Source organism: Lemur catta, chromosome 8, assembly GCF_020740605.2.
Source record: "Lemur catta isolate mLemCat1 chromosome 8, mLemCat1.pri, whole genome shotgun sequence".
NCBI lineage: Eukaryota > Metazoa > Chordata > Mammalia > Primates > Lemuridae > Lemur > Lemur catta.
In genome coordinates, this window is record NC_059135.1 from 68,183,526 (window position 1) to 68,198,785 (window position 15,260).

The 15,260-nt window shown below is 32.4% G+C and overlaps 1 protein-coding gene across 2 annotated transcripts in view; it reads right to left on the reverse strand.

The window, feature by feature from the left end:
* Window positions 1-291: 291 nt before the first annotated feature.
* KCNJ3 (potassium inwardly rectifying channel subfamily J member 3) overlaps window positions 292-15,260 on the reverse strand; it is a 154,098-nt gene continuing 139,129 nt past the window's right edge. Inside the window, exon 3 of one of the 2 annotated variants that reach the window (XM_045558818.1) lies at window positions 292-2,017. In XM_045558818.1, the coding sequence (XP_045414774.1) occupies window positions 1,431-2,017 (587 nt within the window). In that variant the 3' untranslated portion in view covers window positions 292-1,430. The remainder of the gene's footprint in view (window positions 2,018-15,260) is intronic. The other variant, XM_045558819.1, reaches the window with a different exon arrangement.

Sequence of the window (15,260 nt, forward strand, 5' to 3'; positions counted from 1 at the left end):
ATAAGTCATAAATATCAGACTTTGGGGTTAGAAAACCATACTGAAAAAATTATTTGAGTAAGCCAGGGATCCAAGAAACCAATAAAATCAGTGTTCAACAAAAACAACTGTGTGTAAGGTATCTTCAATTCATCTAGTTTTAATTTCTCTCAGGTCTTTTCAAAACAATCCTCCTGAACTACAAATGACAAGCATGGGATAGGTACCCCAGGTGAGGAAAAAGTCTATCCTGTTACAACAAATGCCATAAACAAGAAAACAGAATAAAAAAGAGACTCAGTTAGACATACATATTTTAAGCATAATTATTTATCATCTGTTTCACTGTATCGTCATGTCTTCTGAAAGATAAATGATTGGTTTTTTTAAATGGACAAAGATTCCAGAAAAATGATGAAAATGTTTCCAATTGACTCAGTTTGAAACAGGGACCATTAATTATGTAATTTCACACAGATTCTGATATATTCAATATAACTTGGCTACTGACTATTACAATGATTCAGCATTTGTTTAGAGCTCACATTTGTATTAGATTGTATACAGAACAAATTTCCAGATTTTAATTAGTCCAGGAAAGGACCAACTCTCAAATTAATCAACATATATTCCCCCCAGTACTAGCAACTTTTAAAAATCATAAAAAAAAATTTTTAATGATATACCATGACTGGTATGATCCAGAATTTACAAGTTAAACATATAATGGTTATATTTTTGCAGGGCCATAAATAGCACAAACTTGTGTGACTCTCATAGAAAATACAAGTGAAAACCTCCCAGGACCTTAACAGCAGAAAACATAAATCAGATTTTAAAATGACAAATAATTTAAGGCTAAAATATTTGGTATTAATAATTAATGCCAGTAGCCTCTCTATTCTAATAAAGTAAACATGCACAAGAACTACAACTTTGAACAAAACATCACAATTTTATCAGATATTTATGTATGTATGTGTGTGTATGTATATTTATGTATATGTATATGTGTGTATACATACACACACACACACATATATGTAGTTTTATCGCCCTGAAAGCTATCCACTCATGTTTGGCTTAATACATATATTAGAAATGTTGGGGAGAATACCTCCCTTTAAATATATATATATATTTTTTTCCAGAATATACAATATAAATATGCCATATATAAATCATGCCATAAAACTAAATGCAAAATTTGCACATTATTGCATGCTTGATGTGATAATACATGCCCATTAATAACTTTCTTATAATATCCTCCCTTCATAACCTTTGTTTTCTGTCTATTAAGCGATGTTTGGGAAGGAAGGGTTTTCAAATATGCTTATAGGACTGGGAGAAAAATGTGCCTTCAGATTCCTTAGGGAGGATTACCTCATCAGCCAAATATTGGACTATTACTAAATCAAACATTAAATAATGCCTAAGGGGGTGTTTTGTTATGTGAAGCGATCAGAGTTCATTTTTCTTAATTTGGCTGGGAGATTCCCTTCCATTCTAGCTGCTCCTCCAGCCATCTTTTGAAGCTTTGGTGGCAGATCAGCCACAGACTGGCTCATGGGATCAGACAACATCTTGGTGGTTTTAGAAACCAGTTTTTCTTCTGAGTTGCCAGGAACTGAACTTATTCGTTGAAGTTTCATGGGCAAATCTCCCAAGCTGTAGGCTTTTTCTGAAGTTGTAGAACTCATCCTCAAGAGTTTTTTGGGAAAGTCTTCTCTTCCCGTAATTTTCTGCAGCTTAGATGGAAGTTTTGTACTAATGTCATCTAGACCATCTAAGCATTCCACAGAATTATGTCTTTCTTTGCTGTTAGTTATGGCTGGTGCTATTAAAGGGGATGACATAAGAAGCATTTCCTCCTGCTCTTTCACACTGTAAGGTGGGGTGGGGACTTCAAATGTTGCATGGAACTGGGAGTAATCAACTTTAAAGAATCCTTCTTCTAAGGAAATTACAGGAAAAAAACGATGACCCCAGAGAACTTCATCTTCTGTGTATGATGTCCGAGCTTGACAAGTCATCCCTATAAGCAAAAAGAAAACCCTTAATAATTTTTGCATAGTAGAAGCAAATATAAAGTCAGTTTGATGTAAAGAATTCATCTTGCTTTGTTAAATCAGTTTTGGACTATTTATCTGAGTAGACTGAATAATAGAACAGGTTAAAAGATTTACTATAGGTTAATAGTTTTGATACATACATTTTCTTCCAAAAAAAAAAAAAAGAGAGAAAAACAACAGAGTGCTGATACTATTTCTGTTTGAAAGCTAAAGTAGCATAATTATTATCCATAAACCAAAAGCAAAAATGGCACATAATTATTTCAGAACTATGTGTCCTTATAAGGAAGTAAGTGGAGAAATTATGTAATTATTTCCTATCATTTAAAAAGCAATGACATATATGAAACAAACCTGACTTTTGATCCAAACTTTACCAATGTGCAAGGGTAAGACAGATACTTAACTGAGTATCACTTTCCTCTTCTGTAGAGTAAACATGGAAAACAACATTTGTCTCATAGGATTGTTGTGAGCATGAAATAAAATAACATATATGGAAATATGAAATGGGTCATATGATTTCTACAGATAGTTGGCTCTTAACAAAATGAGAGCTCAACTTTTTCTCTTCATACAGTGAAGGCTTGCTATATATAGGATGCAGGAAGACCAATGATAATTCTCCCAAGTATTTGCTAAAGAATAAAAGGTAAAAATATTTCTATGCTGGATTATAGAAAGTTATTGTCATGATTCTATCCTTTTGGATCTATAAGGCCAGAAAAAAAATTTGCTAAGGTTTTAGAAATCCATATGCTACAGCCAGTAGTATGGGCCATGTGATATATCAAGTTCCATTCTTGCTCTAGGAATATCTGGGACTGGATGCTGTATATCAGATGTAAAACTTTGCAATTTATATATTATGTTGCTTGGATGTCATTTGCCTCAAGATACTCTTATTTACTCAATTTTGTTCTCTTTATTAGTCATTTATTTTGATTGAATTCCTATCAAATCAGTCAAGCTCTGAATATTCATTTTGTGAAGACTGGCAGTACATAAATAAATCAAAACCATACATCAAGTTTCTGTCTTATATTCGTCAAAAGATACAATTTTCTGTAAGTGGTAAAATTTACCACTTTCCTCTACCTTTACTATCAGACTTCTATTAAAGGCTATTAAAATGTAAAATGATGAATTTAAAAAAATCATCCCTTCAATAATCAAGTACCATTTAGGTAGGGAATGACAATCTTTTTTCATTCATTTCAATTCTCCCCCATCACATTCTAAGTAATTTCTATTGTTTTTAAGCCTGGCATAGTTTTGATAAAGGGATATTTTGCCTTTTTTCTCTCTGACTAGTAATCACACATATAATATGTACAGAAAATTAGGATAAAATACATAATTAAAAAGCCACATTGAAGATAAATTAAAACCTTCACTGAGTCCTTCCGAAATCTTGCCTTATGAATAATATCACTTTTATATTACCAGGGAATTAGTTATCATTATATACCATCTTTTTCAAGACAGTTTTCAAAGAAGCTTACATAGGAAATAAACGCCTATCATATGACAAGTGTTGGATTAGGTGCTCTGTCTCTCTTTTTTTCCTAATCCCCAGTATGGTCCTGTTAAGAAGATATACTTATGTCCATTTTAAAGATAAGGAATCTAGTGCTGAGAGAGGTTAAGTCTCTTGAAAGTGTATCTATCAAAGCTATAAATACTAACCTAGTAAGCTGTAGAGAAAAAATGTCAGGATCATTCTAATTTCTGTGTGTGTGATTTGTTTTGTTGTTGTTTTACTTTGCAATGATGCCCCTAATAGTTAGGAACCCCATTCCAAACAATTTATCACTTTATCTCTGTAATGATACAACTGTGACAGTGACCAAAATATCAGTGTTTATAATCAATCTTCTGTCAGAAAAAGCCCCCAGAAACATTTATATATGAAGATAATGAAATTATTTTAAAAATTAATTTGTAAGTTATATAGACACACACATAGCAGCATTTTGTATTTTCCAATAATTTCCTAGTCTAAATATTTCACAAGAGAAATTTGCAGATCATCATTTAATCAGAAAAGATCAAAATGCATTTCCTGTTATATTTACTTCATTGCATTTTGAGAAATTTAAAGATATAGGAAAGTATCTAGAATAAAAAGCAAATATTCAATGTTCCTATCTATTAAGATATGAAATAATAAAATAAATAATGTTACAGTATCCCTTAATTTTTCCCTAAAAGCAACCATTCTCATAAATTCTCTGTATCTTTCTAGTCCAGGACCTTAATTTAAAAGACCATAAATGTATGTTTTATTAAGTGACAGTACTTCCTTATAACCTTATTTTAGTTAAAAAAAACTTACAGTATTGAAAATTGATGGCAGGCAGAATATCCTAAGCGAGTACACACTCAATATAATTCAATGTTTTGAAATGTAAGGTCAGTTTGTAGGTTTGCCCTTTGATTAATATAAATTCATGTATATATTGAGTTAAATTCAGATCATGAACTTTGTTGGATTATTTCTAACACAATAAATATTGAAACAAAATTTGGTGACTATCATCATCTTAGCACATTTCACTTTGGTGACTTTTTTTTTACATTAGAAAAAGAATATAAAATGTAAAATCAAAATTCTGTCCCCCACTTTAACCATCACAACATACCACATTGCTGATCCCCTTGAGTTGTTTCCTACTGGGTTACCAGAAGCCATGGAAAAGAACTAGAAACACTTAAATGGAGAAAAAATGGAGGGGGAATAAAATAAAATAAAAACAATTTTAACTTTGGGGAAACAGGCCATCAATTATTAAGGTACTTCAGGTGCTATTACATCTATAGTGGAAAGAGGCATTCAATTGTTTGTTCACATTAAAATACCTGTAAACATTGTTATTGAAATGCCAGTGCCTGATTTTGACTGAAAAGGAAGGTGGGGATTCTACTCCACTATATAAAATTAACTTTCCTTCTTTTCACAGAAAACTGATAATACGTGAGGCAAAATCATTATATAATTACAAAGTTTATGAAAGTGGCTGTCAATATCACTACTAAATAGCTTGTGAAAATTATCTAAAACTCTCTGGGCCTGTTTTCTCTTTTATAAACTAGAGGTAACATCCCCTCTTTTATAAACCTGCTGAGAATTTGAAAGTAAAGGCACAGAACCCTGTTTGGCGTTTAGGCAATGCCCATTCATGATCACTGTTCTTATTGTTCCATAGTTACTACCTGCATTTCCTGATCTTCCTGAAAATTAGTGAGAATAAATTACTATAAGTGGGGAACTTTTACATATTAGTCATTTATTCCATGTTAGTAATATAAAAAATTAAATATAAAAGTCACTGTCAGATAATAATTCTTTTTAAATGTTGTCAGACATATATTCAAAATATTTAAAAATACAGAAAAGGTTACATTCTTCATATTCCCAACTTTGAGGGTTTCTCCACGTTTTCCACCTCAGTATCCCCAATAGCAGAGGGCCTAAGTGTAGAAACTTGGAGAAAAGGCTTGGAGCAAGCTGGATGGCTAGAATCAATTACAATATTTTAGAATACTGTGTTAATTGTACGGAGAACATTTGTGAGCACTTTACCCTTGTTTGTTCTTCTGTTTTTCCTTTCACACATTCCTAAAATGTAGTTACACAACAAATATTTCTAATCCACACATATCATAGTTTTAAAATCTGGTTTCACCTCAGGATCTTATTAATTAACAAGTTATATATGGATAATGATATGGATGATTTATAAATTGGATACAGGAAAATGTCTATGATTGCCAATCTGCAGCTTAGACAATGAACCAAGATAAGATATAATTGAGAGACTACTTCGTTTTGCAAAAGTTATCCCAAAATGGTGTTGAAAAAAAATAAAAATGCAAATTTCAATTGAGAAGCTTTAAAGTAGATATAATTATGTTTTCTAAGAACATGCATGTATCACAGCATTCTTCCTTCTATAATGCTTTATCTTCTCTTCCTCTAATTTTCTTCCTCTAATTCAAATTATTTTAAAATAATCCATGCTTGAATTGCAAATGCCATCTGAATTAAAAAAAAATGCAAATGAATAGCATTATTCAAAGGGTACTATGCGATTGCACCTCTTAGCCAGCAACAGGACTGTTTGCATGTTTTAACCAGATTCTGGGCTTGAACAAATGTGGTGAAGATCAACAGGAGCTCATCTCTGTGGAAACTGGCAAAGCAACAGATGCTGCTACTGGAAATAGCTGGAACTTTTGAATCTTTAGATAAAAAAACATTTTGTGAAAAAAAAAATAAAGATTTATTCTGTGCCTTGATTCACAGAATTTAAAAGGGTATATATTATTGTTTAATGTAATTTATTCCAGTGTCAGTATGTCTATTTAAAATGGTAGAGGAAATGTAGTCTAACCTCTTTATTTTTGACATTTCCCTTTCCTGATTCTGCTTTTACATCACCCTGAGTTCATCCTTTTAACTGAATTGAATGTTCATTCAAAGAACAGGTCTGAAAGGTTTTTAAGCGAAAATGACAAAGTGAGTTGTTATTTGACGAGACCTTAATTCAACTTTCAGAATACCTCTAAATCAGTTATTTTCCATTATTTCTCCTGACCAGAGGTGGTGGCAGTGTCACTCACACAAAGTGGGCATGATATGGTTAATACCAATATAACCACAGGCCAAGGGCAATGTCTGGATGCTGTGACACAGAAAATATCACACAATCAATAACTTCAGCACAGCACAAGCTTTATCTAAACCTTATCAAATATAGAAGTTGCTTTGAGCGGGTGGGTGAGGTGAAAGGGAGAGAATAGACAGAGGGAGAGGGAGAGGGAGGAGGAGAACCAGAGAGAGGAAAAGAGAGAAGGGGAAGGAGAGGGAGAGGGAAGATGAGAGAGAGAGAGAGAGAGGGAGTGGGAGTGGGGAGAACACTCTCCTGTAGAGGTTGCTGTGTCTTATCACACATGCATTAAACAAAAACAAACAAAAAAGCAAATCCCCTTCAGTTGAGCCATGTAATAATAATCTATATAAGGCTATGTGCCAAGAATCTCTCAGAGCACTTTTTATATGTTGGTTTTAATCCTCACAACTCTCTGAGGAAGGTGCTGTTATCCCTTTTCCTATTTTCTAGAGGTAGAAACTGAGTCACAGAGGGCTACAAGATAGTAAGATCACACAGAGGTGATGAAGCTGGAATTTGAATTCAAGAAATTTGGCTTGAGAATTCATGTTCTTAATGCCTATGCTATATACCGCCTCTCTACAAAGTTGTAACTACATGGTCAAAAGAAGGAACAAGAGGGAGTTCAGCATTAGAAATATAGTTAATCAGTACTAACTTAAAAGTGTCAACTTTTGGGTACAAGAGCATCAAGTCTGTGATTTTTTGTGGTCAGGGTGACCAGATTTGCTACAGTTAAGACAAAAACAAAGCATGAAAGAAATGACTGTTTTTATAGGGATGAACACCAGAGGCACTTGCACAACTCCTTGAAGTAAGTACTCTGGTGCCAGACAACCCTGGGGCTACTTCCCAGCTCTATCACCTATGCTATTTAATTTTGGGAAGGTGTCTTTGTCTCTCTAAACTTCAGTTCTTCTAATCCTTAAAATAATGATAATAATTATAGTACATATGTTCCATGATCTTTGGAATAACTTTATGAAATATTATGTGCAACATATTTACCAATGTCAATAAATATTAGCTATTATATTTATTATAGCTATTATTATATGTGGAAAAAGTATGGGAAATCAAAGGGAGCCATTTACTTTTAAGAAATAATGAATGAGTCCTCTTCCTATTGGACAGGAAAAAAAATTTTTCTTATGTTCCCCTGACTGTTGGTTAAAATCATTAATTATTAACAGTAAAGATAATAGTGACAAAGTTAATTACATATTAGGTACTTAGGAGTACGTAAAACATGCAGTATAGATATTATATATTCTATCTCATTAATCATCACAACAACACTGTAAATCAGATTTTATTATTTCCATATTTCAGGGAGAACTCTGGAACTTGAAAAGTCAAGGAACAGAGAGTAAGCACAGAGCTAAGTCCAGAACCCACACTGATTCCCCAACCTAAGCTCTTAACCAATAACTTCACTATCTCATGAAATCCTTAGTAAGAGCACATTAAAATCTAATCTCAGAATTAAAAATCAGTATCATTTGTACATACATATATATATATGTATGTGGGTATAGGTATATGTGTATATATATACATATATATTTGAGTTTATTGGTTAAGTAAATTGTATATTGTTCATTTGTAGTATGATATCTATATTTCTCAGATATCTTCTTAAATAAACAAAACCTTTAAGTATCACTAAAACAACTGAACCATTCAGCTTCTTGGTCAGCTGGACAATCCTAGTTGATATTCTGTTGTCTGAGGTAAACAGGTCATGTCAGCTGTGGAGACCATTTGCATAGAGGATAAAACATAGATTTTAAGGTCAAATTCACCTAAAATCAAACACTGAATCCCAACTCCACCACTAATTAATGTGTGACCTTAAAAAAATTACTAAATCTCTTTAAGCTTTAATTTCATTATCTGTAAATTGAGTCCCACTCTGCTGATTTCACATGGATAGTGTGAGAATTAAATGAAAGTAAGTGACATATGTAAACTGCCTGCACAATAAATATTGGTCATTTTCTCCCAGGTGAGTTCTCCTTGGAATACAGGCTATATGACTACAGCTTTCACACACACACACACACACACACACACACACACACACACACACAGAGAAGCTGAAAAATTTAACCAAATAACAAATTTTTCCTTAAATCTATCCATTTTGTCTATTTTTCCTTCAAATTGGCAGCTGTTTTTATAAATGAATCAGCTAGTAGCTTAGCATGCAGAGCATATTCTATATCACAAAGTAATTTCCTAGTCCACCCTAAATATTGCTCTGAGAATTATTGAATAAGGACTGTAGCAGTTTCTTCTCTAGAGTACTTCCAAAATTTCACCCATCCCCCAAGATGTAATAACTATAAGCCTTGCTTGGCATTCTCTGCACGCACTCTATTGTGTTGCACTGAGCTGAACCCAGATTTAAACTATAAACCTTCTGAGGAAGTTTATTATGTTTTTTTTTCCTTATCTTGTTTATAAAACATAAAGAAACTGTGTACACCACTGTTCAATAATACTAAGGTTACTGGCATCAGGCTCTTCTGGGATATAGGTTACAAAACCATTAAGAATACATAAATTGCTTCCAGAAACTGCAGTTTTCAAATAGATGGAATCCCTTTAAAGCTTAATATATTCTGCTCAAGACAGACTTTTAGAGGGGAGCAGAAGTTTCTGGCATGCATTCAACTCAGTATTATCCTCTATTATTTACAAGCACTTGGTCTTAAAATGTGTTCTCAGACATCAGTTTGCCATTATTGTTCAAGGTAGGTCAAAGAATTATAAAAATATATACATATATATATATAAAGAAGAAAAGCCCAATTATATTTGTTAGAAAATAAAGTTTCAGTAAAACATTTAGCAAAAAATATTTCAAATATAATACTTCAAGTTTCTAGTCCCAGAACAAAAGAAAAAAATAGATTTTTAACAATGACCAATAGAACAAAATGTTAGATCTTCAAAAAAGAATGTAAGTACAGGTCAGGCACGGTGGCTCACGCCTGTAATCCTAGCACTCTGGGAGGCTGAGGGGGAAGGATTGTTTGAACTCAGGAGTTCGAGACCAGCCTGAGCAAAAGTGAGACCCCATCTCTACTAAAAATAGAAAGAAATTATATGGACAACTAAAAATATATATAGAAAAAACTAGCCGGGCATGGTGGCACATGCCTGTAGTCCCAGCTACTCGGAAGGCTGAGGCAGGAGGATTGCTTGAGCCCAGGAGTTTGAGGTTGCTGTGAGCTAGGCTGATGCCATGGCACTGTAGCCCTGGCAACAGTGTGAGACTCTGTCTCAAAAAAAAAAAAAAAAAAAGAATGTAAGTACAGATGCTAAGGATCAAAGACAAGGGAATATTAAGCAAAGGAACAATGGGCTTTGAATATAAACTTGAGATTGTTCTTGTTTGAACCATCCACTATAAGTAAAGGCATTGGGCATATAATTTATCTGAACCATGATTGCTATAAAATATGGATAATAATGAGGGGATAATATTATCTAATTTATAAGGTTTTTGTGACTATAAATGATATAACCTATTTATGGGCCTACCATATTACCTGGTAAATAATAAAAGTTTAATCGTCGGTGGCAAATATCAATTATTATTAAGGTTTCAATTAATTAGAAGGTCAGTTTAGATATATTTTAAGTGATTCTTTTGATTACCTCATTTCTAAGAAACAGCTCTAAGCAAATGAAATAATTTTCACCTTGTTTATTTCTGGCAATTTGATATAGACTATGTTGCCTTTGGTATCTGGACTATGAAGAAGGGTGTATAAGGAACTGAGCCAAATCCACTATCACTGTCAACCTGGCCTGCCCTAAACAAGTATGACTTAACTTTGTAGTAGCAACTATTTTCCCCAAAATACAGTTAATTTCTCTACTGGGTTGACAAAGCACTATTTTCATCTCTTCATTTTTGCTTTATATAGAAATATTAACTGAATTTGCCAAATTCACTTCCAACTGATTATCATTCCTTTAATCTAACCCAATGGAAATGTTCCAGTCTTAGCACACCTTTTTCTGCCTTCTCTTTATGATAGCTATTAAATCATGTTTCATTGTATTGCCAATTATACAATGAAAACAATAGCTACCTAAATCCATTCATTGTTAGCTTCCAAAACGTCTTATCTATGTAGGTATAATAAATCCAATTGCTGTTGGAGGATACTTCATATTGTAAGACTGACATCAGAAAAGATATTTTTCAAAAGGAAAATTTAACAAATTTCTAGCTTAAAGAAAAACAAATGGAACATCTTTCAGGGGATGCTGAAATTTCATTATTTTAGAAAACATTACCCCTCGTCATAGGGAAGAAAACCTTTTGAAAAAATTATACGAAGCAAGAACATTCATGTCAACTTTTTCTAAATGTTACATACGAATTACAAAAAAAGCTCTGCTTTATATTGTCCCCGTTCATATGATACGATTGATGCTGTTTCAACTGCTTGGCAGGTCCTTTACCCTCTCTCCACCTGTTGACATGATTCCTCACATTCAAAGCTCAGAGCAAATGCTTTTAATCTATGAAGTCTTTCTTGATTTCTCTATTTTAATTTATTATATTTTCCATATGTCATATTGTCACACGCACATGCACATGCATATGCACATCCTTGCCTGCTAGGTAAGGTAAATGTCTCAAAGCATACATAATTAAGTTCAAACAGTAATGTTTAACATCTATTAATTTATTAAACATCTCCTTTCTGCCAGGCACTCTTTTAGGTGTTCAATTAAAGGTGCTTTTGGCAATGGAGGAAGGATCAACGTGCTCAACTTCCATTTAAAGCTAGTCTTGAAAGATGAATCATAGTTTGCTACAGGTACATATCCACAAAGTTAAAAAAAAAAACCCGTTCTGGGGTGAGGAAAGAGCACAAGCAAAGGCCTCACCAGTTCTACCTGTTCTACGATACAGTTCCTATTTGGTAATTCACTGCAGTTACAGACACATTTCAGATTAGAGTAAGCTTCTTAAGGGAGCACCTATATTCCTTATCCAGCTCCTTACTCAACATTGTGCCAGGTATTAGATGATCAATGCACTCCTGAGGAGAGACAGCAAGAGGAAAAGAGGAAGAGGAAGAATGGGATGGTTAAGAATGTTAGCAGAGGTGAAGTCAACTTTTTGAATGAAACAGATCTTCCATTCCCATCACTATACTATTCTACTTCACAACCAATACAGAGCGCCACTAACAAAAACGCAAGGGATATAATTATTAATGAAATAGATATATGCAATATGCCAGCCTGGATTATTTTCTATGCTTTTAAAATGATGATAATATTAATCAGTTTAACTCATGAACTCAAAAATTGACTTTGAAATATCTATACTAAGAGCTTCTTATATTGATAAATTGGGTGAATAATATCAAAATAAATTATATATAATTACTATTCAAATTATGAATCACCCATGCACAAAGAAACAAGATATACTTGCTGATAAATCACATTCAATGATAACCAGTTGTTTTTTTCCTTATACCTTTATAAAATTAAATATAGATGCATGTATATCTAGATACATTTAGTGGAGAGCTTGGCTTTATCTGTATTTAACCATTAAACTGTAGGATAATTACATTAATTGGATATTTCTGATACATTTGAACTCTATTGAATTTAAAGTTTTGGTGAAATTTTTATGCTTTATGCAACTGTAATTGATCACCTTATAAAATGTAGTATATATAATTTTACCTGACAATTTAAAAATTGTTTTCCTCAAACCCATGAATCTTACTTTTTATATAGGCTGCCACATCTTTTTAAATCACAAACTATAGCTATTTTTTAACATCTCCTTTGGCAGAAATTCAAATACATTGTGTTTGCTTGCAGGCTTAGAACAGAGCTTGAATAAATATTTGCAATTCAGCAGTTGTTCTGGTTCTATGCTTTGCAGTAAAAGGTCATAGAATTTTGCTTCTAATTTTGCTGTTATGCTATTTATAGAAAGTAAATGAAAAATAAATTTCCCATAATTTTATGGGAACTATTTCTGAGCGCCTTTTATTTTGGTTGTGAAAATGCCATATCACACCAATAATCACAAATATATGATATTTTAGCACATTATTTTCAAAGAAAAATGAATGTTTGGTTTGAACATGTATATACAAATCTTATAAAGAAATTTAATTTTCTGCCATGACATACACTTAAAGTCAAATTATTGTGTTTCCCTAAACTACATGGTTTCTCATCTCCTTAGATACTATTATAATTCACTTTAATTTCATGAAAAAAATAGAAAATCACTTAAAGAAGTCAAAGATATAAAAATACTGAGACACATAACATATAAGATACAAAAGTGACTAAAAAGTCAAAGATATAAAAATGCTGAGACAAATAAGATACAAATATAAGGTACAGTGACTTTCTTAAAATTGATATTTTCAGAAAAGAAATCATAAATGAACTCTAAGTTTATGCTAAAATGTAGTTTAATTCCTACGGCAGGCTACATTTTCTCCCAGGTTTTAAAGTGAAAAATGATCTGTCTACAAGCATTTTGTTAATGTAGTGAGCCAAGGGTACTAGAGGTAAAATTCTCAAATAGTCTGGGGACCTTTTAGGGGAATTTTATCATATATATCTTTGCAGAATGTTTTGACATTTATGCATAGAATTATCCATGTTATATAAATGATGCCAATATATACAATATATAAAATATTCAAAGACTTGTTAATATTGCAAAACAATAAGGTCTAAACAAAGAAGGGAGAGAGAAAAGTGGAAGGTCCGGGAATTTAATCCACCTGCAATATTGGAAATTAAGCTCTCTGGCCATATCTCAACTTAGAAATTATTAGATAGAAATAATAATAGGAGAAGAAAAGGTGTATGTTATAGCCAGACATATCCACAGGTATTAAATTTTGTGTCATTCAGAATCAGAAACTAAATTCTTATACATTCTGACAATTTTAATGTCCCTTGAGCTAGTGGTATATACCATTAAATATGTCACTTATTGAACAACAACAACAAAAAATTAGAAAATAATTTAATGCCATGTAGTTATTTTATTTCAAGTAATATTTTACTCTGCCTAATAAACATTTAAAAAGTTAACAAGGCAATATGCCAATTAACCTGAGAAATGAACTTTGTATGATTAAATCCTCTCTTATACATAAGAATAAATACCTTGACATAAGTATCAAAATTATTATAAGACTATTTTTTTCCCTAGCTCACATCTTGGCTTAACAAAAGTTCCAGAGGAAAGAATAATGACAGAAATTTGTTTGCATTTAGGAGATGAATAAAGAATAATAAAAATATTTAAGCCAAATAAAAAGGAAGAATATTGGAGGTATTGATATTTTTAAAAGATTGGAAGGGAAGCTGGTTGAGGGACTGGGGAGAGTGAGTTCTGTTTTATTAATAGATATGTTATTAAGAAGTGATGTAGATAATCTATAACAATTTCATCTAATGTTTACTGCATATATATTATATGCAAGCTTCTATGATAAAAAATTTAAATTACTTATTTTCAAAATCCCAGTAATATACTTACAATTTTCTTTTTCAAATGAAAAACCTATACCTAAAAATAAGTGGGCAAAAGACATCAATAGACACCTTACCAAAGAAGATATACAGATAACAAGTAAGCATATGCAAACATGCTCAACATAGTCAGTAAATAAAATACCAGTGAGATACCACTACATACCTATTAGGATGGCTAAAATCCAAAATACTGACAACACCAAATACCAGTGAGAATGTAGAATAACAGAAACTCTTATTCATTGCCAGTAGGAATGCAAAATGGCACAGCCACTCTGGGAGACAGTTTGCCAGTTTCTTATAAAACTAAATATATTCTTGCCATATGAGCCAGCAATCATACTCCTTGATATTCACCCAAATGAACAGAGCATTCTTATGTCAATGCAAAAATCTGTACAGGAATGTTTGTAGCAGCTTTATTCATAATTGCCAAAACTTGAAGCAATAAAGATGTCTTTCAGTAGGTGAATGGGGAAACTGTGGTACATCCATATAATGGAATACTATTTAGTGATAAAAAGAAATGAGCTATTAAGCCACAAAAAGACATGAAGGAACCTCAAATGCATATTACTAATTGAAAGAAGCCAATTGAAAAGGCTACATATTATATCAATTATATAACATTCTGGAAAAATGTAACTATGGAGACAATATGAAGATTAATAATTGCCAGGAGTTTAGGAAGGAGAGATGAATAATTGGAAAATCAATGATTTTTAGGGCAGTGAAAATATTCTGTTTGATACCACAGTGGTGGATACACGCCATTATATATTTATCAAGACTCAGAATATACAACACAAAGAATAAACCCTGATGTAAAATATGAACTTGGGTTGCTAATGATGTGTCAGTGTTAATTTGTTGATTTCAACAGATGTACCATTGCGCTATATGTTGATGGTGGGAGAAGCTGAGGCAGGGGTGGGGTTGGGGGGACATGCATAGAAACTCTCTGTAC